The 25,431-nt window shown below is 41.0% G+C and overlaps 1 protein-coding gene across 12 annotated transcripts in view; it reads left to right on the top strand.

The window, feature by feature from the left end:
* Positions 1-25,431, top strand: part of carmil3 (capping protein regulator and myosin 1 linker 3) — a 90,783-nt gene that overhangs the window by 59,443 nt on the left and 5,909 nt on the right. For 8 of the 12 annotated variants that reach the window (XR_009791813.1, XR_009791812.1, XM_061797792.1 and 5 more), the window contains 13 exons: positions 870-938; positions 3,405-3,498; positions 5,336-5,434; positions 5,607-5,726; positions 8,372-8,485; positions 8,979-9,154; positions 9,236-9,329; positions 13,180-13,305; positions 13,940-14,006; positions 14,154-14,326; positions 15,192-15,271; positions 18,947-19,066; positions 21,743-21,911. Coding sequence is in view for 10 of the 12 variants with exons in the window: in XM_061797792.1 (XP_061653776.1) it covers positions 870-938; positions 3,405-3,498; positions 5,336-5,434; positions 5,607-5,726; positions 8,372-8,485; positions 8,979-9,154; positions 9,236-9,329; positions 13,180-13,305; positions 13,940-14,006; positions 14,154-14,326; positions 15,192-15,271; positions 18,947-19,066; positions 21,743-21,911 (1,501 nt within the window). In the remaining 2 variants the exon portion in view is untranslated. The remainder of the gene's footprint in view (positions 1-869; positions 939-3,404; positions 3,499-5,335; positions 5,435-5,606; positions 5,727-8,371; positions 8,486-8,978; positions 9,155-9,235; positions 9,330-13,179; positions 13,306-13,939; positions 14,007-14,153; positions 14,327-15,191; positions 15,272-18,946; positions 19,067-21,742; positions 21,912-25,431) is intronic. The other 4 variants (XM_061797788.1, XM_061797787.1, XM_061797789.1 and 1 more) reach the window with 4 other exon arrangements.

Genomic DNA, 25,431 nt, shown 5'->3' with positions numbered 1-25,431 from the left:
CGCCCCGACCGGCCCCCAAACCAAGGACCCCCTGTACAATATTGGTGTTGCAGTTGGAGCAATAGACTCTGGAATGGGATAATGGACAGGCAGCTTTCCTCATTAAATTTCAAGGGCATAGAGGGAGGAGAGAGACAGAAAGGAGGAGTTGAAAATGACAGGTTTATTAAAAATCAGGTGAAGAAAGTACAAGAGTAGGTGGAAAATTCAGGGACAGAAGCTCATTAGAGCCATGACAGTTGTTTGTGCATACATTATGCGAGGATATGAGCTCATTAGAATATGCATAAAGGAAAGTCGTGTAATTCTGTTGATGTTTCTGCAATGCATTAATTAGCAACACAACCACGCAACTACCGTATTTTCCCGACCATAGGCGCACTGTATTAAAAGGCGCAGTCTCAGTTACTAGGTCTCAGGTCTAGGTCTGTATTTAACACTTACATAAGGCGCACCGTATTATTGGGCGCAGGCATGGTAAAACATACGCTAGTTTAAAACATACGGTAGCATGCATGCACGCTAAAACAATGATTTGAAAAAGGCAGCGGGAGCAAAACTGAGTTCGGTTGTACTTTATTGAAGTATTTAACAATGTATGTTATGTTTTGATCAATCCTCATCCACAAATCCATCAAAGTCCTCATGTTCTGTATCCGAAATGAACAGCTGGGCAAGTTCTCCATCAAACACGCGAGGTTCCCTCTCGTACTCGTCAGAGTCTGTCTCGTTGCCGTGCTTTTAAGTGCACCTTATGGTCGTGAAAATACGGTACTCTTACTGTGACATTATGCTGAGTGCCCGGTAATTCTCATCTTTCTCCTCTCTGTGACTGTCTTTCACTATTTATTCGGTTTAATCCCTCTCAGAAGTGTTACATGGGATCGCAACAACACCACGGCAACAGGCTTCCAAGATGTGGCAAGAGCATTGGAGCAGTAAGATCAACACAATAACACACACACACACCAAGCATCTTTTGCATGCAGGATGCACCCATAAAGCAGATGAGTCACACATTTATAAGGCAGGTAGTCATCATTATGCCTCAGTGTTTACTCTTGCACAATATTTCATCAGTCCATTGATGTGACAAAACATTTACGTGTGGTGTTTGATGTTGTGTTAGAAAGATGTGTGGGAGCATTTGAGTTTTGTATCAATCAGTGTTTTTACACCAAAAAAAGAAAGCCTAGAGGATGATTACAAATGTAATAATTATTGGCCAAATTAAATGCCGCCCACTGTGTGCGGCACTGGAATTCCCAGAGGGTATCTCTCGCTCGCCCAGGCGTGCTTGCTCTCGCTTTTCTATCCAAATTGAAAGCTCAGCTGTTGGCAAAACCATATAAAGACAGTTTTTACATGTATATTTTGAACAGCTCAAGCGCCAATTGGAGTTTCCATCTGGAAAATTGGTTACTTTAAAGCACCAGAAACCTTTTCTCATTAAAAAAAAATGAGCTGACTTCCCTTAAATCCTTATTTCAAGCATTAAGCCGTTAGTAGTTGATTCATAGATGACTACTTTGACAGAATCATTTTACCACCACAAAATATGTCTCTGTGTTTATCACAATTTTAAGCCGAAAAGATGAATATGCTTCTAGGAACTTTCTAGAAGCATCATGCCATCAGCCCGTAGTTAGCGTTGTGCACACAGGAAGTTCGCCAACCTGTTTTACGGTTTGGTCATTTGACTTTCTGCATAACTCCCTATTGTAAACAACCAATATTAAAAAATACAACTAAAAAATGATCATGTGCGCCTGCTGAACACTCTTAACTCTGACCATGTACCGTCACTTCCTGCTTCAATGTCTGCGTTCCCGCTTCCTATCCAATCCCACGGTTCGACCTCACAACAGACCACGGTCATGTGACCATCCAGTTTCAAAATAAAATCTTTATATCAAGGTTTTTAAAAATCACAACTGAAATTGATTTAGTATGACGTTTTACATGTTATTTGTAACGTAAGCCCTTTTAAGTCTCTTATCCATCCATTTTCTGTAGCGCTTTCTCCGCACATGGGTCGGGGGCGAGCTGGAGCCTGTCCCAGCTATCTTATTTGTCTTGTATTTATATTCCTATGTCTTAACCTTTTTAAATACTTCATCAACTCGAATCTAGTTTGTATTTTTGTAACATGTGAACCATAAATGTACATGAAATATCTCTCTCACACAGTTACATCTGGTAAAAATCCCTAATAAATGGTCACTTATAAGTCTGCGACATAGCGGGTGCGCGAACGATGAACCGCAATATCGCAAGGGAACATTATTGATTTTACATCCCTCACTCAATTCAGCACAAAAATACTTATTCACCATATGCAATGTGGACGGGCCCGACCGAAAATGCAGAAAATTTGCAACTGAATAATGTTCCCCATTAAAAGTTTATAATCGCCCTGATGCCACGAGATGGCACCAAAGCACGACATGAAGCTCCTCAAGTCACTTCAACATAGTTCCTTGCCACGAAAATGCCAGAAGATGGCGGCAAAGCACTCCATAAAACTCAACTCAACTCATTTCAACATAGTTCCTTGCCCCGAGATGCCACATGATGGCACAAAAGCATTGTATTATATTAGACAGGACTTTGGCCTGAGCACAAAAACAGCAAATTGGTGTTTTTCAGTGAGTCACGAAGGAACTCGCAAATATGTGGTAAAATAGTGGAAATTCACTGGTGTCATCTAATTTTGAAAAATAAAAAATCCAATTGGCCTAAAACCTGTTGGATAAAACAAGGTCTCAACTCAATTTGCAACAAAGCACATTGAGTCATCTAGCCATCACCTCATCTTGAAGTCCCTGAATACTGCTTTTTAAATCCGTAGGACAATAAAAATAAAAACAAATGCGCAACATATACATCTGACAAATGTGTTTGCTTTTTGAGCTGATTATGATAACATATGTATGTAGTGTATTATAACTCAAGACATGGTATAGCAAGTCGCATGGTTTGGGGCTCTGGCAAGATATGCACCACATGTTGTGACACGTCTTATATACAGTGGTACCTTGAAGTTTGAATAAATATATAAATATATAACAGTTCAGCATATGGCACGAGCTGTCAGTATACTGCTGTAGACTTAATTTCGCTTAGCATCAAGTACAACTCTGCGAGTTTGCTTTGTCTATCCTTGGCTTTTTTTTTTTTTTTTTTTTGGTGACCCTTTTGATGAAAGGACAATGGTGGTCAGAGAACAATGTCCACCAGAAGTTACCATGAACTAAACGGATTGATATTCTAAGCAGAAAATACTGCAACAGTGTCGAAGTACTTTTGTGAGCGCCATTTTATTTATTTATTTTTTGTCACTAAATTATTCCAGTAATAAAATGTCTTTAATCAGTCTTTGTCTCATTCCTCTCTACCTTTAGCAACTTCACACTGCAGTACATGCCCCTCCCCCTCAGTGATGCCACACAAGCATACCGCAGTGCCCCAGAGAAGACCGACCAGGCTCTGACCAAGGTAAGAAAAAAACATTTGAAATATACAAAGCAGGGACATACAGGCAGTGAATAATCACACTGCCTTTACAGATCGCAGAGAGACATGGATCTGATTACTGACTTCAATTTGTTTTTGCGTTGGCGACACGGTAGACGACTGGTTAGCACATCTGCCTCACAGTTCTGGGGACCGGGGTTCAAATCCCAGCCCCGCCTGTGTGGAGTTTGCATGTTCTCCTCGTGCCGGCGTGGGTTTTCTCCGGGCACTCCGGTTTCCTCCCACAGCCCAAAAACATGCGTGATAGGTCTATTGGAGACTCTAAATTGTCTGTACGTGTGATTGTGAGTGCAAATGGTTGTTTGTTTCATGTGCCCTGCGATTGGCTGGCGACCAGTTCAGGGTGTACCCCGGCTCTCGCCCGGACATAGCTGGTATAGGCTCCAGCAGCCCCGCGACACGTGTGACGAGAAGTGGTAAAGAAAATGGATGGATGAATGGATGTTTTTGCGTTTCTAATTAGGATGAATGTTTCCTTCTATATTGTGCCAGTGGAGACCTCACAACTTGTTTTCTGACTAATTTCTTTCAATGTATGTCATGAATTCTATGGAAAATACCTAGTGAGGATAAGCGGTATGGAAGATGGATGGATGGTGAATGGTCACTCGCTCTTTCAGCATGAAACATTGTGCAGTTCAGGTTGACAACCCAATCTAAAATATTCAGGATCCGAAAGAAAATACATCATGAATCAACTCTACAATACACAAAATCTTTTCTCCCTGTAGGAAATTTCTGAATATTTAATCATTGTCCTTTATATATATTTCAACGTGTCGTTTTGTTTATTTCTAACTTTTTCATTGTTGAAATTGAACCCATTGTAAGGGTTATGGCACAGCTGTCCTACGTTAACAGCATTGGAAATTACCAAAACCATTTTTTAGATTTCTGTAATGGTTCGTACAATATGTAGAAACTCTTTTCCCCAAATTTATATTTTTAAAGCTAGAATATAATTCTCATTTTTATCCATGAATTTTCAACTGGACTATTGTACAGTATGAGATGGCAGGCGCTGTGCCTAACCATTCACAAACAACTTTGGCAAGATCGATGGATGATTGAATAAATTTATGAAAAAGAGGGGTCTGATTAATCAGTTGACTGAGAAGTCTGACACAGTTTTTGGGTCCGGTCTCTTTTGCTACTTCAGACAACGCATAACAGGATAAATTAAACAACATTCATTATTGCGTGTCTGTAATGTGGCTGCTTTCTAATTTCAAAGTAAATGGCATTAAGCAGTAACCGTTATTTTCCATTTCTTCATTATTCAGATCAACTCAACTTGTTACAATTTGCTAACACAACAGTGTCATCTAACTGTGGACACACGATACTACTGCTAAACCAAGCCATCTTGCATACAAATGTTGTTGCAGCTGATAAATTTTTTGTTGCAGTGATTTGTTTTGTTGTCATTCCAACCACATCTCATCCACCACAGGCTTGAATGCAATGAAAACAATGTTTGAAAATATTCTTTGAGACAATCTTTTCTTTAGCAAGACTCAAAATGCACAGTATATTTTGCCATTATTTAGATTTAGGTTAGGGTTATCATTTGGCGGGAGTCTTTAAACGCTTTATTCCAGCTGTGATTACATAATATCATTAGACAGCATTTCCACCTGAGGAAAGGCATCCAGCTAATTTGCAAGGCTCAAAGTCCTCCTCAGTCTCCTTATTACCATAAAAATTGCCTTTTTTTCCCCACCACCCAGTCATAAGCTATGCTCTGTAAACACCTGCTAGCCTCCCTGTGTTTGTTTGTGTGTGTGGTTTATGATAGATCCAACGTGCCCTGCTCAGAAACAACCAGACGCAGCGTTTCTCTCAGAAGCAAGCTCTTAGACTGCACCTGGGCCTCGTCACCAATACAGCTGAACAGGTCTGTTTTTGTGTCTGTCTTTTTGTACACAGCTCTAAATGTAAGTTGGGTTTCAGAGGACAATAGACATCTAAATCAATGCCCATGTGTTTCTTAATATATATATATATATATATATATATATATATATATATATATATATATGTTTGTGCGTGTGTGCGCGTCTGTGTAGGTGATGGAACGTTTGTGCGTGCGGGTGCAACAGCAGATTAGTGTCCTGAAAGGCTCTGAGGAAGCAGAGGAGGTCCAAACAGCCAGGCAGATCCTCAAGGAAGCCAGAAACTCCAGAGCTGTGAGTGGAACAAGAGCATCATTCAATTTGAAGCCCCTTTCCCTTTGGCCCACCCCTATTAAAAGTGTTTGATAGCCCCAGGATGCACTTACACTAGCCCATCTGTATCGTGCTGGGGCAGTTTGACACCTAAAACCTAGGTTGTTTAACTAGATTGAGCACGCCGATGTGGGCTTGAAGTGTGATAAACTTCCTTGGCCCCAGCACGGTTGGAGGAGGTGGGCCTGCTCATGCACGGGCACACATTGCCAACCTGGATGTGTCGTATGATCAATGCTTTTGTTCCTCCCACATTAATAACAACCACCTTGGACAACAAAATTTTAACAACAAAGTCATGGAAGCTGCAGTAATACATTGTTAAATTTATGAAATGCTGAAGTCTAAATAAATGCAGAGCAGTATTACTGCTGCTACTGCTATTTCTGTCCATAAAAGTTCTGAACAAAATCGGTGACAAAGGGGAGCCTTGGCGGAGTCCAACCCTCACTGGAAATGAGTCCGACTTACTACCGGCAATGCGGACCAAACTCTGACACCGGTCGTACAGGTACCGAACAGCCCGTATCAGGGGGTTCCGTACCCCATAGTCCCGAAACACACCCCACAGGACTCCCGAGTGACATGGTCGGACGCCTTCTCCAAGTCCACATGTAGACTGGTTGGGTGAATTCCCATGCACCCTCGAGGACCCTGCCGAGAAGGTAGAGCTGGTCCACTGTTCTACGGCCAGGACGAAAACCACACTGCTCTTCCTGAATCTGAGATTTGACTTCCCGACGGGCCCTCTTCTCCAGCACCCCTAAACACACCTTACCAGGGAGGCTGAGGAGTGTGATCCGCCTGTTGTTGGAACACACCCTCCGGTCCCCTTTCTTATAAAGGGGGAGCACCACCCCAGACTGCCAATCCAGAGGCACTGTCCCCAATGTCCACGCAATGTTGCAGTGGTATGTCAACCACTACAGCCCCACAACATCCAGAGCCTTTAGGAACTCCGGGTGAATCTCATCGCATTGAGGAGGTCTTCGAAGTATTCTCCCCACCGACTCACAACGTCCCGAGTCGATGTACGCAGCGCCCCATCCCCACTATACACAGTGTTGATGGTGCACTGCTTCCCCCTCCTGAGACGCCGGATGGTGGACCAGAATTACCTCGAAGCCATCCGGAAGTCTTTTTCCATCGCCTTACCGAACTCCTCCCTTGCCCGAGTTTTGCTTCAGTGATCACCAAAGCTGGATTCCGCTTGGCCAACCGGTACCCATCAGCTGCCTCAGGAGTCCCACAGCCCAAAAAAAGCCCGATAGGACTCCTTCTTCAGTTTGACGGCATCCCTCACTGTTGGTGTCCACCAACGGGTTTGGGGATTGCCACCACGACAGGCACCGATCACCTTATGGCCACAGCTCCGGTCGGCCGCCTCAGCAATGGCGGCGCAGAAGATGGTCCACTTGGACTCGATGTCCCCCGCCTTTCCCCGGAACGTGAGCAAAGTTCTGTCTGAGGTGGGAGTTGAAACTCCTTCTGACAGGGAATTCTGCCAGACGTTCCCAGCAGACCCTCACAATATGTTTGGGCCTGCCACGTCGGACAGGCATCTTCCCCCATCAACGGCGCTAACTCACCACCAGGTGGTGATCAGTTGACAGCTGCGCCCCTCTCTTCCCCCGAGTCTCCAAGACATGCGGCCGCAAGTCCGATGACACGACCACAAAGTCGATCATCGAACTGCGACCTAGGGTGTCCTGGTGCCAAGTGCACGTGTGGACACCCTTATGCTTGAACATGGTGTTTGTTATGGACAATCCATGACAATCCAATAACAGAGTGGCCGTTCCTCGGAATCACGCCCTTACAGGTCTCACTGTCATTGGCCACGTGAGCATTGAAGTCCCCCAGCGGGAGCGCTCTCCAGCACCCCCTCTAAGGACTCCAAAAAAGGTGGGTACTCTGAACTGCTGTTTGGTGCATAGGCACAGACAACAGTCAGGCACTCGCCTTCGAGCCCCACCTCCAGGCCTGGCTCCAGAGGGGGGCCCCGGTGACCCGCGTCCGGGCAAGGGAAAACATCTTCTTGAATTTTTCATCTTCATAGAGGTTGTTGGAGCTGTGCTTTGTCTGGTCCCTCACCTAGTGAAGTGAAACAACCAATGATTTTAGTCCATTCTTTCCCAGAATGAGAGTGCTCAAAGAGGAAGATGCTATTCATGTGGCACAGCTTGAAGCAGCCATCAAGTGCAGGTGGAGATGGGCCTGCCTCTTGTTGGAGGCCAAAACAAAAAAGCAAACAAATGAGGCAAATTTAATTTTAATCTTAAATTTGTGCATCAACATGTACTTCAGCGGTGTAAATAAGTTTTTCTGCGTGAAGAATTAAAATATTTTTTTTTTTGCTTTATTGTACTCTTCAGCGTCTTCCAGATTGCTTAATTTATGTTAAAATCCAGATCTCCCCTACAATGTTTTTTTAAAAAAATGTTATTGTATTTTTTTTCACCTTTTTCATGCCTCTGGTGTTTGCATGTCTGATATACGACCAAATTGTATCCGACTGAGTTGTATTCGATTTTAAAATCTGCACCTGTCCTGCCCTCATAGATTTTGTTTTTAGCCGTTATTGAATCTCACCTCCTCTCTCTCAGCTGTATCCTTCCCTATGTGAGCTGGCTCATGTGTTGTCAGTGGATGGCCCAGTCAGACAACGACTGGATACTCTGGCCGGGGAGCTAGCAAGGGCTGCTGACAAAGAGCTTCAGGTAGGCTGGGTGCGACTCTGTCGCCATAAAAGACATAAACTAGCAAATGTGTCATTTATAATATAACTAGTTGTATTTAAAAATACCTTCAATCATATGGCTCTGCATTTAAATCCTAAACCACGTATTTACTTCCATTCTGTTCCCATTGGGATTTATAATAGGAATATTGTTCACCCTAACGGGTATTCAGAGTAATTGTTTCTTCAAATTTCAACTAATTTCAAACAAATTTATTTTTTGCTATTCATTTCAAAGTTGTTGTCACGCTCAAAGTTAGCGTTGATGTTTAGTGATTTTTTATTTATTTAATTTTTTTAACAAGTACAGCAGATGTTATGAATTCATGCACATCTTAGTTGTGAGGTGAGGACAGTTAATTTTGAATGATGATTGTAAATAGTGAATATGAGAATTGTTAGCTTGCTGTTGCATTACCGAAAAAATGGTCACACTGGAAACGTAAAGTCCCTAATGCATGATTTGTTTACAGGTGGTCGTGGACTCAATGGTGTCTCTGTGCCGGGAGCTGTGTCCTATGTCCTGCTCAGCTGCTGAGAGACTCAGCCCACATCTCTCATCCATCTCTGAGCAGGTTTCGATCCCTCGCTCTGCCATACGCAGTGCCCTCATGGAACGAGCATCTGAGGATATCAACAAAGCCCTCGAGTAAGAATAAGCACTAGGAAAAAAAGTTGTGACCAAAAGAATGTGAGCTACCCGCACAATTTCACCCCTTCTCTGTCTCAGGGAGGTGAAGTTGTCCGTAGTGTCCTATTTAACAAACTCCATCGTGGATCAGATTCTACAAGAACTCTACACGACCCATAAAACACTGGTACTGGTAATACCCCTTTTCTGCATGACTTCTTTGTAGAGCTCTAGTAAGTAATGTTGGATCACCATATGTTGTAGTTTTATAATAATTTGACCAGCTAGTTTGTGAAAGCAACCTATGGAAATAGTCAGTCCAGCTTCAAGGTACCAAAGTTTACTGTTTCTATCCTGTACGTCATTGCAGTATTTACAGCAAACATAATTTGTTCGTTCAGAATCGTCCTGAGCCAAAATTCACTTTCTTCCAGTTTACTTAACCTATTAACCTAGAATACTATTTGGGACTGAATTATGATAAAATGTATTGTAACTCTACTCCTACTATTACATAAAACTGTGTTCATTTTAACCTCTAGATCAAGTTAGTTAATTACCCCATGATCAACATTTTTTTTAAGAATCAAAACTGCATTGCTGGATTTTTCCTGCTCATGCCAATGAATTTACCTCATTTTTGGGGTGAAATAAAACGTGACATTGAAATCCAATAGACCAAATATATTTAACTTGCATTATACAACAACACTTGCAACATTTTTTTAACAATGCAATAAACTTGACGGATTATTCAGGACTTCTGCACTCAAAGAGGTCCAATCAATCTTCACAGTATTGCACCAACGAATACACTTAAGAAGCAATGTGAGTGTAAGAATTATTCTTGAGTCTAAACAATAACACATCTATTGATTGCCCTACAGAGCTGCAGTAGAAAAAGTTGTTTTTAAAAGAGATAGATGGCCTAGCGTTCTCGTTTATTAAAACATGCACATATTTTGTAGTCATTCTGCTGTCAATCGATGAGGCATGTCCAGTTAGCGCCAACTGCCATTGTGACAAACAAGCAAGAAGGTTACTGCAAAAAGCATTTGCAGCAACATATTGTGTTAGCGATAACTAAAAATACTGTAATAGTCATGATGTAGCATCCATCCATCCATTCATCCATTTTGCGTACCGCTTAGCCTCACTAGGGTCGCGGGCGTGCTGGAGCCTATCCCAGCTTTCTAATGTATGTTCCACTATTGACCGTCCTCCAGACTATACCTCTAGCTATCACAAATTTAATAGAGGTTTATTTTATTTATTTATATAGAAGCCATATTTGAGTAAACTTTAGGAGACCAGGAACCACAAATACCGTAATTTCTCATGTATAATGTGCATTCCCCCCCCCCCCCCAAAAAAAAAATTGTCAAAAGTCAATAGTTCGCATTATACATAGGTATAGGGGCAAATGGAAAAAAACTTTCACATTTTATAAATGTATGCCACCATCTAGTGGTTATGAAAAAGCAGTACACTTTCATTCCAAAGTGCGACCGCCACCTAGTGGTTATATATAAAAAAAACAAAAAAAGTGTAGCCTCTACTTTAATTCCAATATGACAGGGTTACGTATGACTGCATATATGTACAGTTGTGCTCATAAGTTTACATACCCTGGCAGAATTTGTGAATTTTTTTTATTTATTTTTTTTAAATATGATTGATGGCTGAACAACCACCATCATTAATTTATTTTTGGTTATGTTTTCTTTAATGATAATGCTTTTCTGAAATGCTTGACCGTTGAATTTGAATCCCATTAAAATAAAATTAAATGTGTTTTGCCTGGTCCTTCATGTTTTCTTTAAAGAATTATACCCATCTTACAAATTCTGCATGGGTAATCAAACATATGAGCACAACTGTGTGTTTTCTTATTTACTAAATAAAAGTAGGACTGTGAATTTCAAAATAAGAGCAAGTAAATTTAAAAAAGGATTATGTGTTCAAACCAAGTGCTTAACTTCAGAATAATTCTTTGGGGAAAAAAAACTAACAAAATACAGATAATACTTCGTTTTGATCATATAGGTAGAATTAAAATCATGCGTTGTAAAAATGCATTATACATAGGTTCAAGGGTTTTCCAGACTTTTGAGGTCAACTTTGGGGGTGCGTATTATATACATGGCTGGGTATTATACATAAGAAATTACGGTAATCCTTTCAATTCACCGTTTTGGAATTGGCAGTTAACCTTGCTATTTTTATTTCCCAGCGAGTCGGGAAAGTAAAGTATTAGTGTGCTCTTTCAGTGTGAAGGTTATCCAAATGTAATCACACAAAAATACTGTCTGCTCAATACACAACATGAGCGAAGGAGCTTATCTAGCCAGGTGTACTTTGAGGTTGTAAAAGGATCTTTTACCTATATATCTTTCTTTGCTGTGACACCCCAGTAAACGCCATCCATTTTCTATAGCGCTTGTCATCAACAGGGTCACGGGTGAGCTGGCATCTATCCCACCTGACTTTGGATGAGAGGCGGGGTATATCCTTGACTGTTTCCCAGTCATCCGCAGGTCACATATAGATGAACAACCATTCATACTCACATTCACACCTATGGGCAATTGCTCAATTTACCGTGCATGTTTTTGGGCTGTGGGAAAGAGTTTAAAATGGCTTACTTTAATCATGATCGCTCGCCACATCGTGGCCGTGCTCTGTTTTGCGCCTGTGTAAAGCCACGCTGGCTGGCAACATACAGTAACATACAGTAGCTGCTAGTTCGCAGTAGTTGGCTTGCATAACTTTATCCAAGTCACCTGCAGCGATCAGAGTCATGAAAATCTGTGTCGCTGTCGGGAAAGGGAAGTCGGACGCCTCGTTCCCTAGAGATTATCGTCTCGCGGGAGACTGCTACGTGCATCTGTGATTCATGATAAACTACAGGACTTGGAAGCTGCTGTAGAACTATGCATAACCGCATTCACAGGAAGTCAAAATGGTGGGCGTAAATACGACGGGGAGCACCTTGTCGTAGTATGTTGCTCTTTGATTTGTTTGCTTTCGAATCCGCAAATTCTGACGCGGCATTATATATTTTTTAGTTTTTGTTTTTTTGTCGCATTTGCAAATGAACTCGATTTAGGACCGATTCATTCGTAAAACTAATCACAACTAATACAAGAGTCGGCGAAGCTCCGTCTCCCTCTCCGCTCTGTGCTGCTTAGCTCCGGCCGGCCAAACCAGCCGCTCCCATCACGAAGCTCCCGTCACGGTGATCAAAAAACTTGAGCCGCGAGCACATGGTTCCTGCAAGTAGTATATGCTTGTCATGGTTATTATTTTTTTATTTGTTGTGTTGTGTTTTAATATAATCAATTTTGTTGTATGTGCACCATACAATGACAATAAAGGCTTTCTATTCTATTTAAAGTGCTCTATTAAGGAAGTTGTTGTGTCTCAAAAAGCCATACAAGTCCAAATGCATACTGTATACCATAGCTATCAAACTCAAGGCCCGGGGGCCAGATGCGGCCCGCCACATTATTTTATTGTGGCCCGGGAAAGCAAATCATGCTCGTCAACTTCCGTGATTTTTGCTAAAATCTGTACCCAAATTCCAAATTGTCATTATAATAAACAATAATGTTGAGATACAATAATGTTGAGTTACCAAACCCTTCTTCGACAGTAACTTAAACAATACTTGAAGAAACTATTATCCTTGTCTTCTGATTTCAAAAGTAGTTATCCCTCAATTTGTTGTGTAATGGTAATAATATGATTTGGTGGTAAACATTTATATGGTTGCATTTATATGGCTGCTAACGGCCCGCTGAGGGAAATCATAACTACACTGCGGCCTGAGACAAAAATGAGTTTGACACCCATGCTGTATACTGTACTCAATTGCCAATATTAGCGACACTAGTTCAAAATTACATCATCCACCAAGATATTACTGCCTACAATTATTAGTCTGTGACATTGTCACAGATGATTTTATATTTAATGTTTAATATTATGTTTGTAGTTTGCAATGGGGTAAAACTGCGGGACTTAAAACTTATGTTCATCAGCTGCGGGAGGTGTCTCAGACGAAGCGTTGGGATGATGTGGAGATGGGACGACATACAGTCAGACAGTCCAGAATCGCGGCGTCTCTGGAATTCCCGGATGAAGACGTGGGTGTCAACCTGGGAATAGTAAGTGTACCATAAATTGATTACAGTGATAAAAAAGTATGTTTGAAATCTAAGGAACTTGGAATTCGGAACATCTAGGATTTTACAGCTATTTTTCACACTTCTGGAAGACTGTTAGTTACACCTGCAGAATCTAAATAGATTGAATACACACAAGCTCCATCTACAATTTACAATGATACTACAGAGCAATTAGTCAATATAGTCTTTGTTTGTCAGTTTGGAACAGCTGCATCGCTGCAAGAATATTGGTTTGAACCAAGGGTTTCCTTATGTTTATACATGCTAATATATATATTAATTGCATGTATTGTAAAAATTGTAAGTTTTGACTGACAGCAGTTTTGAACTGTGAATGAAATTACCCAAAAAATATTTATATTAGTCGTCATTCTTAGCATGCTACTTTTTGGTTCATATTAAATGACCTTGCCCTGGTCTATGTTTTGATTTTTACATTTTGATATCAGCCATTTCTCCCTAATAAGCAATGAATTCAGTCCAAAAGCACATAACTGTAATATATTCCGTATTAATTGTGACCAAACATGACTGACTTGTGTTATGCGCCATTAAGGTTTTAGTAACTATTATAAATGCACTGCAAACTCATGACGCAATTCCTTGCCTAAAGGACACGATGGCGATAAAGAAGCGGAGCTCCAGAACCAGAAGAATCCGTCCCGTCTCCACCAGACCAAGTGAGTCTTTTACCCAAGGGCCTTCTTTGGATCTTTCTTGATTTTAGAAAATCATGTCATGACTTATAGAATTCATTTAATAGAAATGGAATGGGAAACCTAGAGCTTGACAACAATCAGTTTTGCTCCAAATTCACTCTGTTATAGGTCTCGGAGACGAGCCCAGTTCCTCCCCCACACCCTCCGCACATCTTTCCCACTCGGCATCATGGGAGTGCCTGTCCACCCTTCCCACCAACGGCTCGCCCTTGCGCCATATGACGCACGTAAGGCCCCGTCCTCCACGGAGACACAGAGCAGTGCACCTTCCCCCAGAATCTGTGAGTTCATGGCAAATGACATGGCGGTGACCTCTAAAACTTTCTTGAGCTTCATTGAGTTGGAGACAGCTTTGCCCTGAGCTTCTTGCAGAATTTCTGAAGGGGAATTTTGCATCATCATCAATATACTGTGTGGTGTTAAATGATGTTGAACTGATTCTAAACTACTGAGTGCTTTCAATCTGAGCTATATGTGATCTACATCTGTACAGTCTCTCTTTCCACATATTCTTAAGGTAAGAAAATGTTGTTCCGATGGTTGCTTAGTTTGTGCAAAATTTCCATGACAGCGGACCCCCGCTGTTTGTTGGGGATAGGGACCGAGCTGGACCTCGAGTTGTGAAAATCTGCGAATAATTGACACCCGTTATAACCGCATTGGATTTTAATTATTATTTTTTTAACTCCAGAAATTCTTGAATAAGTGGTGATAAACCGCCAACAATTGTTTTCAGGGTTGATTCCACCCCCAAAAAAGGGAAAATAAAATGTTTAGTCCGCAAATAGATGAATCTGAGGGTGCTGAACCGTGTGTATGCGGGGGTCTGCTGTAATTTTAGTCTAGATGCCAGTGTCGCTTTTAAGACTAAGCTCCTTTTGAATTCAGTAGCTGTTGCCTGAGTCTTTTGTGCAAGAAATGGGAGTCATGTGCCGTTGTTGCCACAGACACCTTCTAACTTTCCAACTCTGGAAATTTGTTCCAAATCACTTCAAATTTTCTTAGGCCCCCTTGATTAAAGTCTGTTTGGAAAAGCGGATTTGATTTTGTTTGCTCTTTTTATGCTAATGGAAGCCTTTCAGCTTTACTGTTGTTGACGAGGTTTATTGGTTATTTGTTATCTTGTTATTTCTCTTTTGCTTGTAGCATTACTTTGAGAACGGAGGGGTCAATACGCTGGATGACGGATTGCCGGACTTCTACAGCAAGAGAGTTCTCCCTGACAGGTAGCAGCATTTTTTTTTATTTATTGTATTTGATTAGCACAGATATTAGATATCTGCTGACAACACTCAACTTCAAGCAAAAATCCCTTGTCAATACAACCTGACATTCAGTCACTTTCGTTACAGCATCCAAACAACAGCAAATGTCATAATTTTGGATCAAATTACCAAGTTTGCTCTGCGACTTAAATAAACCTCTCACTCTGCTGTTCTCTTCCGACGATTTTTGTGTCTGTCAGAAAGCCGCAAATAGTTTTTTTTCGTTTATCAAATTCCAACTTTTTATTCTTCACTTTTTTATTCCCATGTGCACAGCAGAAATGTTAAATAATGCTCTCCAAGTAGTTTTTCTGAAACTGCATTTGCTGTGGTGCTTTAACTATCTCAATTGATATTAGGCAACGCAAGCCGTAAATCACATCTTAAAACTCATTTAAAGGCACACTGACAAGTAATTAAAAAAAAAAATCATTTCTTCACCATTGCTGCGGTGACTGCAAATCACATACTGAAGCAGGTTATTTTATTGTCTATGATGTTGTTCTCAAATAGCTCTTGTGTACATTTTGTGTAGTGATCGTTCAAGTTTTTTACCACGTTAAAATGAGCAAGCATTATTAAACCTAGAATGAGAATTGTAAAGGTAAAACAACAATCAAAATTTTATTTGCAACACTTTATTTTGCTTAGCACAGAAGCAAAGAAAAAGAGAAACAATACATTCCATGTGACTGTTTTAATGGCTTTAGAAGTTAGCATTTGAAGTTTGATTATGGTTGCTAAAGGTTTTTTTTTTTTTTTTAAATACCGTAGTCCGTTATGTTTGCGTCAATAAAAAAAAAATACAAAATAAAAAAAAATACTACTGTTACGCTCTCAATTTATTTAAATTCCGAATCGAGTTTTCCCAAGGGACATAATGGACATTTTATTATGATACTTTGCCAGGAAATTGTTAATCATTCATCCATTCCAGGGTCAAACAGTCACCATCATAAAATTAGTATCAACTGTACAGTCAAGGTTTTAAGTATCATTTTAACATCACATACAAATAACTGGGCGGCACGGTGAACGACTGGTTAGCATATCAGTCTCACAGTTCTGAGGACCGGGGTTCAAATCCCTGTGTGGAGTTTGCATGTTCTCCCCGTGCTTGCGTGGGTTTTCTCCCGGTACTACGGTTTCCTCCCGCATCCCAAAAATATAGTAAGATCAAGTTAAAGTTACTATGTCAACTAACTGTATGTATATGTATGTAGTTTGGCCAGTTTTATGAAAACCCACTCAAAGTTATCATTAACCTGCACAAATTGAGATCCAATGTAAAATATACAAACTAGTCAGAGAGAGTTGAATGTGACAAGATACAGTATCCTGTATGTTAATAAGTTTGTAGTTTGCAGTGGTAGAACTACATTGGCTGATCCTGTATGGGACAACATAAGACCGTGCTAGTATACCTAACCAAGAGTCCGGGGGCAATAGCTACTTCTACCTGAGTATAATTTAAAAAAAGAACAGAAACACAGTACAGAAAATGGATGGATGGATGCAAATAACTGGAAAAGAGGTTAACTGCTATATGATAAAAATGAAATCGATCTTCTGACCCTTCGATGACACATAGCTACTGGTCCATCGCAGTTAGCGCTGTTTCCAGTTTGATGGTCATCATCACACGTTTCCTCTTTGCCATTAGCAGTACACTCCTGTGCTGGAATGACAAAAATGAATAAATAAAACTTTTGGAAAAACTCGAGAGACCTTAGAATTTAGATGTAACACTTTACATAGAGTACCCGGTTTTATGAAAATAATTATTTCTATCAGTAAAATACTACTTCCTAAATTATATGTGGGGATACTATGTATTCCATCCATCCATCCATCCATTTTCTGAGCCGCTTCTCCTCACTAGGGTCGCGGGGGTGCTGGAGCCTATCCCAGCTGTCATCGGGCAGGAGGCGGGGTACACCCTAAACTGGTTGCCAGCCAATCGCAGACTATGTATTCCACTTTTTAGTTATACAATAAGACTATAGCAGAAGTAAGTAAGTACTCTCATATTTTTATTATAAGGTGATATGCCAGTGCAGTGCATTTTATAACATTACAGCTGGGTATGGATGGCTTTTTCAAAAAAGGTTTTAAACCCAGAATAGAACAGATTAGTATGTACACATTTGTGACTCAGATGTGCAGTTCAATGGTGGACAGCCGTCCGGCAACAACTTCAAGGCTGCCCGACAATGTTTTCATGTCGGTCGTGCAAAAATAAATTGAGGCAGAAATTTCCCATCTGTCAGGAAAAAATGTGACAGAAACTCAGATGGACATTTTTCAGTAATATACTGGCCCAAACCAGACATATCAACTGAGGTTGAGTGTTCTCCCCTGATTGTCATCGCTTTAATTATGGAAATGTTTGAGAATTTTTATCTGATCAAAAAATATGACGGGCGTGTACATACATCCATATCAAATCGGTGCTAATAAACCACATGATAGGCTGGCTGAACCCAAAAGAAAAAAGAAACTGAGTAAAACAAACTGTTAAGAGTTGATTGGGCTATTAACAATGTTATAAGTAACAATGTTAAACTGACTCTGCATTAGCTAGATTTTTCACAGGCAGAAAACACTCTGTTGAGGCACTATCAAAGCTTTGCTAGTGTAGAGGCAAGAAGAAAGCAGCTAAGATGAAGGATGCCAGAACTCTGCTGTACTCCCTGGTCCAAATTTAGCAGCGGGACCATGATAGTGGTCTACAGTCCTGTGAAAAAAAAAAAAAAAAACTTATCAGAGGTGTTCGGGACATGGGACATGAAAACACAAGAACTGCGATGAAATGTCTGCAGGCAACAGTTATACTGTTGTTAAGGTTGAGGTTTCACGTATGTATTGCATTTCTGGAAACAAGAGTTGAAGGCTTGGATTGCATGAGTTAAGAGTCCAAAAAGTAAAAACTGGGAAATGGACATTTTGGGAAATTCTTAACTGTTTTGTTTTTTTTGTGATAGAAAACATAAAAGACATTTTTTTTTTGTTTGTTTTTTTCTCTGTGAAATTTTTATGTTCTCACTCTAAATAATTAAAACATTGTTTTAAAAAAAAAAATACATATACATATATGGTGGAACATAAAGGAAACACTTGAGGCTCCAAACTAACCGTCTTCACTTTTAAATTCATATTTTAATGCAAGCAACAAAATAAAGTAACTCTCGCCTACTCATTATTGTGGAGACATGCATCTTCTAGCTGACAACACCTGCTCTGAACGTAGTGAAGTTGCGGGCATACAGAGGTACAAATGCAGCAAGTGAGAGCCTCACTCCATTTAACATTCCACTCTAGTTATTTGCAATATTTACAACAAAGTTTGCTGTTTTTAGTTCAAAATATTACTGCACGAAACTCAACAAAGTAGGTGGGCCTGAACTAATTGCTCTCACCGCTGGTTGCTGCCAGGTCATCAAATTTTATTATGCCTGCATTGCTTCAAGATATCGACTGGACCGGTTATTCTCAAGTGGTGTGCCACGGCATGGCACGGCACGGCAATTACGGTGAATTACACTTTGATGGACAAGGTCTTTATCTGTGTTTTGTGTTTCAATTAGCCACGAATACATTCTAAATGACCCTTGTATGTTTTTCTCTGCTCTTCAGTCAGTTGTCATCCATCCACCAAGCCCAGTCACTGAGGAGGAAAAAGAGACGCAGCATGTTGTCGATTTTCTCTGGTTTCCGCAAGAACCGCAATTCTACCATATCAAACCAGGAGTTAGAGTAAGTGCTATACAGCGCAAGCCTTGATTGATTGCCTAAGCACTCTTAATTTATTCCATTGCCGAGGATGCATGTTATTTCGTGTCATGAATATTTTAATGGAAGCAAATTGCTACTCCTAACTGTTCCCTGTGTCGATTTTATAACGATACAGGCATTTAAGTTGCATAATTGGAGTGGTCAAAAAGTAGACAAAATCTTGCAGGCCGGAAAGAGTCATCTATGGTAGGCTAATTGAAATAACAATGAATGATGGACTAATAATGTCAATAACGGGAAACACAAGCACTTTGCAAGTGTAATTACTTAAACAAAGGATATAGAAACAGTACATAGAAGCATGCTTGATGGTGTACTGTATCGTTATCTTGAACAATACAGTACAGTATTTGCAGGTTACATTGTTTTGTGGTCTTTTATTTCAGTTAAATGTTTAGCAGTCCAAAGGCAGTCTTCTCTCCACATCCTTCATTGTGACTGAATGTGCAGGCAGAGGACTACAGTTGGAACCAGATGTTTACATACAGTACACTACATAAAAAGACAGAACCTTTTTTTTTTCTCCCACTGACTGACACGAAATCAAACTAAACGTTTTAGGTAAATTGTGATTACCAAAATATTTCTATTTGCTAAATGCCAGAATAATGAGAGAATTATTTTTTTCCAAACAATTTTTCATTACTTTGTTCCAAGTCAGAAGTTTGTATACAATTCATCAGTATTTGGTACCATTGCCTGTAAACTATATGACTTGTGTAAAACATTTTGTATATCCTTCCACAAGCTTCTCACTTCGGGTCCTTGTCCATTTGGAAGATCCATTTGTGCCCGAACTTTAACTTCTTGGCTGATGTCTTGAGATGTTACGTCAGTATTTCCACATAATGTTCTTTCCTCATGGTGCCATCTATTTTGTGAAGTGCATCAGTCCTTCCTATAGCAAAACAACTTCACAACGTGATGCTGCCACCCCCATATTTCAAAGTTGGGATGGTGTTCTGAGGCTTGAAACTCCCTTGTTTTTCCTCGAAACATAATGATGCTCCTTATGACCAAACAGTTAAATTGTAATTTCATCAGACCACAGGACATGTCTCCAAATCGTAAGGTCTTTTTCCCTGTCTGCAAATGCAAACTATAATCTGGCTTTTTTTTTTTATGTTTGTTTTGGAGTTATGTCTTCTTCCTGGCAGGGTGGCCTTTCAGCCCATGTTGGTACAGTACTGTGTTTCCCTGTGGGTAATGACACACTCTAAGCAGCTTCAGCCAGCATCTTCACAAGGCCCTTTGCTTTTGTTCTTGGGTTGATATGCACATTTCGGACCAAAGCAGAGTCTCTCAGTCACTCTGGGAAACATAACCTGTTTCCTTCCTGAGTGGTATGATGGCTGGACATTCCCATGGTGTTTATACGTGCGTATAATGGCGTGGCACATTAAGGCATCTGGAAATTGCACCCAAGGATGAACCAGACTTGGCTGAGTAAAACAAGAGGTGATTTCTTTTGGCTTTGTTCAAATTGCAAGTCAATTACACTTTTTTTTCCTTTTTCTTTATTTTTCTGTCCAATGTGACGAGATTTTTTTGCATGTCAATGTAAACAGTACCATTCCGATTTTTCTGAATGTTCAACCCCAGCCTCTTTCATACTCTATGTAGGGATCAATCAAATACTTATCTGATGCAAGTATAGACAGTGCAGTATGGACATGCAGGTCTGACTTGTCTTCAAAATGTGACGTCACAATTGTTCAACAAAACAGATGCAGGAAAAAAGCAACAGTGTACGAAGGAGAAGAAAACAGTCAGTCAATAAAACTGATAAATACAAGAAAATGTTGGCTCCAGTTGCACAAAATCCTTCAAATTGCCACAAATACACAAGACCAAGACGTGGGGCCATATTCTGCAAACACATGGGGCCTCGTGTTTGTGCGCATGCGCAATATGATGTCCTTTTTGTGCATATGTCAGTGACTTGACGGCCTCATACAGTCTACAGTAGAAGTCACATTTGTTTTTGGAATGTGACCGACAACATAAAACGACCGGATTTAATGAAAAATCATAATTGGGCATGATGCCCTGCAGTGTGAACGTAGCCCATCACTTTCTCATGATGTTACACAAATTGATGTTTCAGGTGTGCCTAGTTCAACTACATCCACAGGTGTGTCTCTAATTAACTCAAATGTTGTCAATAACCCTAGCCGAAGCTTCCAAAGAAATGACACCTTCATCTAGGTTTTCCCAAATTGTTCAAAGTCCTCGTCATCTTACTGTAAACGTCTGACTTTGAAGAAAGTAATGAAAAATTGGCTTTCTCTCATTTTTCTGGCATTCAGCAAACAGAAAAACAAATTGTAATCCTAGTTGACCTAACTACTAACTGCTAATACTGAGAAATAGTATTTTTATAAACCGTAGTGTATGTAAACATCTAGTTTAAACTGTATATCATCAGGATAAAAAAAAATTAATAAAATATGGTCCATGATACATTCATTAATACGGTCGTGAAAAAAGATGAATCTACTCTGTAGGTTAAGATAGAATACTAACAATTGAGACATGTTGACCTTCCATTTTTGCTCACCTGTTAGGTGCAGTCCTTCATAAACATAAAAGTACTAAATTTAGACTAGCGATAACTATTGTTCTTGTCCGTTCCAGCAGCACTTCAGAGAATGTCTACTCGATGATTCAGCACCCAAAGGATGCTGGGAGAGCAGATAATTCGGTGCATGGAGCAAACGGGACCATGCCCTCACCTCGGGTCAGACAGGGTGTTCCTGTGCAAGGCTTGAGGCCCACCAGCCCCTCCTACCTCATTCAGCGACAGGTACAGTCTCAGCAAGGAGTGACGTCTCATCTTTCAAATTTTCAGTAAAGCAGACTGTGATAAAGTTTTAATTGTTGTTTTCCTTTAGTAAAATGTGCAATATTTGAGCCAGCTATACAGTACTTCCATACTCCTGCTCCCTTTATTACAGCTAGTTGACATAGTAATGTTAACTTGATTTTACTACTACTGTTATGTGAGTCAACCTGCCTTGCATGTTCACAATATCCAAGGGTACATGGTGGACCAAAACCATCATTATTACACACTGTGGCTGCAATGGAGACCTTACAACAACAAAAAATTAAGTGTAGCTCAATGTTAGACCTACAGTGGAAATAAAAAAAAAAAAAAAAACGTTTACACACCCCTAAATATCAGGTTTTTGTGGTATAAAAAAACTGAGACCAACATAACACATTTTAAAACCCTTTTCCACCATTATTGTTACCTTTAACCTGTACAACTCAATTGAAAAAAAAACTGGTTAGGGATGCTGCCAACACAATATTCTAGTTGCAGGAATTTCTGTTGAGTACCGGGTGTTTAGTGCATGCAACAAGAATTTCCCGTCTTCTTTATGTCTGGCCTATGGGGTAGTGTGCTAAGATGGAAGCTATATTTTACAAAGAAAGACATCCAAGCCTGGCTAAATTTAGCAAATATCACACTTCCCACACACACACACACATACAGTCTCCCAAATCCATGTGGAAAAATGTGTTATGGTCTGATGAAAGCAGGGTTGAACTTTCTGGCAGTAATTCCAAAAGGTATGTTGACGCAAACGCAACACTGCTCATGACCAAAAGAACACCATTCCGACAGTGAAGTATGTTGGTAGCAGCATCGTGCTTGGGGTGTTTTTTTTTTTTGTTTTTTTTTAAGGTGTCGGGAAGTATGAACACCAAACCATCAGGCTTTTTCTAGAAAGCAAACAAAAAAAAAAGGCATGAAAAGCTTTCTGTGCAGATCTGAACTTAAAGGAGGTGCGCAGTCTTAATGGTCCATTTTTGACTAACAGGTGAATTTAAGAACTTAAATGCGCGAAGCCTACGGTGAAAGCAGTGAAAATGTGGACCAACGAAGCAAAGATAGAACTTCAAAGCTGTCTTGACTGCACAGACTGGAGTGTCTTTTAAAATTCAGCTGGCAGCCTGGATGAATATAACGACACTGGCACATCCTATATCAGTTTCAGTGAAGAGGCGTGTGTACCAACAAAGTCATTTCGCACGTTCAATAACAACAAGCCGTAGTTCACTGCCAAACCTGAGCAACTTCGCCAGGCTAAAGAGGATGCGTATCGAAGTGGGGATAGGGCCTTGTATAATCGCGGTAGAAACCAGCTGACTAAATAAATTAACATTGCAAAGAGAAACTATGCACTAAAGTTAGGAAACACAGTTTACCGCTAACAACTCTAAATCAGTCTGACATGCATTACAAGTGCTAACCAATTACAAGCGACCAACCCCCCAAGCTGAGAACGATAAAAGACTACCCGACGACTTGAACACCTTCTACTGCAGATTTGAAAAGGACACTTTCACAACCCACACCCACCCAGCCGCACCACCGACCACCATCGCACTTCTGACCTCTGCGTTGACCATCCATCCACGAACAGGATGCGAGACACATCTTCAAACAACGAAAGATTAACAAAGCGGCAGGCCCAGACCTTGTGTCCCCATCCTGCCTCAAAGTCTGCACGGACCGGCTCGCTCCAGTCTTCGCACAGATCTTCAATAGATCTCTGGAAATATGCGAAGTACCATCCTGTTTCAAATGCTCCACCATCATCCCATCAAGAAACCTGCAATATGTCTGTATGACTACAGGCCTGTCACCCTGACATCTGTGGTCATGAAATCCTTTGAGCGCCTCGTGCTGGACGTCACAGGCCCCCTGGTAGACCCCCTGCAGTTTGCCTACTGAACAAACAGGTCTGCGGATGACGCACTCAACATGGGACTGCACTTCATCCTAGAACATCTCGATGGCGCAGGAACCTATGCGAGGATCCTGTTCGTGGACTTTAGCTCTGCGTTGAACACCATGATCCCCAAACTCCTCTCCTCCAAGCTTCTCCAGCTCAGCGTCTCGCCTGCCATCCGCCAGTGGATTTACAGCTCCCTGACAGGCAAGACACAGCAGGTAAGGCTTGGGGACACCACCAGCACTGGGACGCCCCAAGAGTGTCTCCTCTCTCCGGTGCTCTTCTCTCTCTACATAAACGACTGCACCTCAATGTACCCGGCTGTCAAAGTCCTGAAGTTTTCAGACGACACCACAGTCATTGGCCTCATCAAAGACTGTGACGAGTCTGCGTATCGACGGGAAGTGGAGTGGCTGGAGCTGTGGTGCGGCCGACACAACCTGGAGCTGAACACCCTCAAGACTGGAGAGATGATCGTGGACTTCAGGAGGCATCCTTCGCCGCAGCTGGCCCTCACGCTGTCCAACTGCCATGTACCAACCGTCGAGACCTTCAAGTTCCTGGGAATTAGTCTCTCAGGAGCTGATGTGGGAGATCAACATCAACTTCATCCTCAAAAAGGCCCAGCAGAGGAAGTACTTCCTGCGGCTTCTGAGGAAGCACGGCCTGTCACAGGAGCTGCTGAGGCAGTTCTACACAGCGGTCATCGAATCAGTCCTGTGTTCTTCCATCACAGTCTAGCTTGGTGCTGCTACAAAAGAGGACAAACTCCGACTGCAACAGACAATCAAACCTGCTGAAAAGTTTGTCGCTATGCCCCTAGCCACCCTTGAGGACTTGCACACTGCCAGTACTAAAACCAGTGCATGCGAAATCCTCTTGGACCCTCCACATCCTGGTCACCACCTCTTCCAGCTCCTTCCCTTAGGTAGAGTCTACCGATCAAAGCAAACTAAAACAAGCAGACATTCCAAGAGCTTCTTCCCTTTTGCCATTAACTTCTTAAACAGCTAACCTACAATTCCATTGCAACATGCTGCCAATTTTTTGTCTTGAGTTTGTTGTCACATTTCTGTCAGGCCAATTATACATCTCATGCACTCACTGTAGTCGTCTCGCCACGCTGCACTATTTGCATATCAGTTGTTGACCAGTACTGGCCACTTATGTGCCTGAGTAGCATCTGCAACATTTGCAGAATCGACATTGTCCCAGATTATCGCACTACTAGTCACTTTAAACTGCATACATTTCTTGAAGCCTCGGCATCCTTTGTACAATAGTCATTGCACCGGACTATTGTTCTATTAGTCATTTCAAACTGCTCTAACTGCTAGAGGACACTACATCTTTTTGCACAAAAATAAATAAATACAATTGTACCGGCATTACCACATTACTGGTAACCTTTTATTGCTCAGTGACTGTGTTTTTTATGTCTTTATGTCTCAAAATATTCTCTGTCAATTGACTGTTGTCGTATTCGAGCGGCTCCAACTACCGGCGACAAATTCCTTGTGTGTTTTTTACGTACTTGGCAAATAAAGATGATTCTGATGTATTTGTTTACTTTCTATC

The sequence above is a fragment of the Phyllopteryx taeniolatus genome, chromosome 14 (genome assembly GCF_024500385.1).
Source record: "Phyllopteryx taeniolatus isolate TA_2022b chromosome 14, UOR_Ptae_1.2, whole genome shotgun sequence".
NCBI lineage: Eukaryota > Metazoa > Chordata > Actinopteri > Syngnathiformes > Syngnathidae > Phyllopteryx > Phyllopteryx taeniolatus.
The sequence above is the reverse complement of the archived record's forward strand: the minus strand, read 5'-3'. Positions and strand labels throughout refer to the sequence as shown.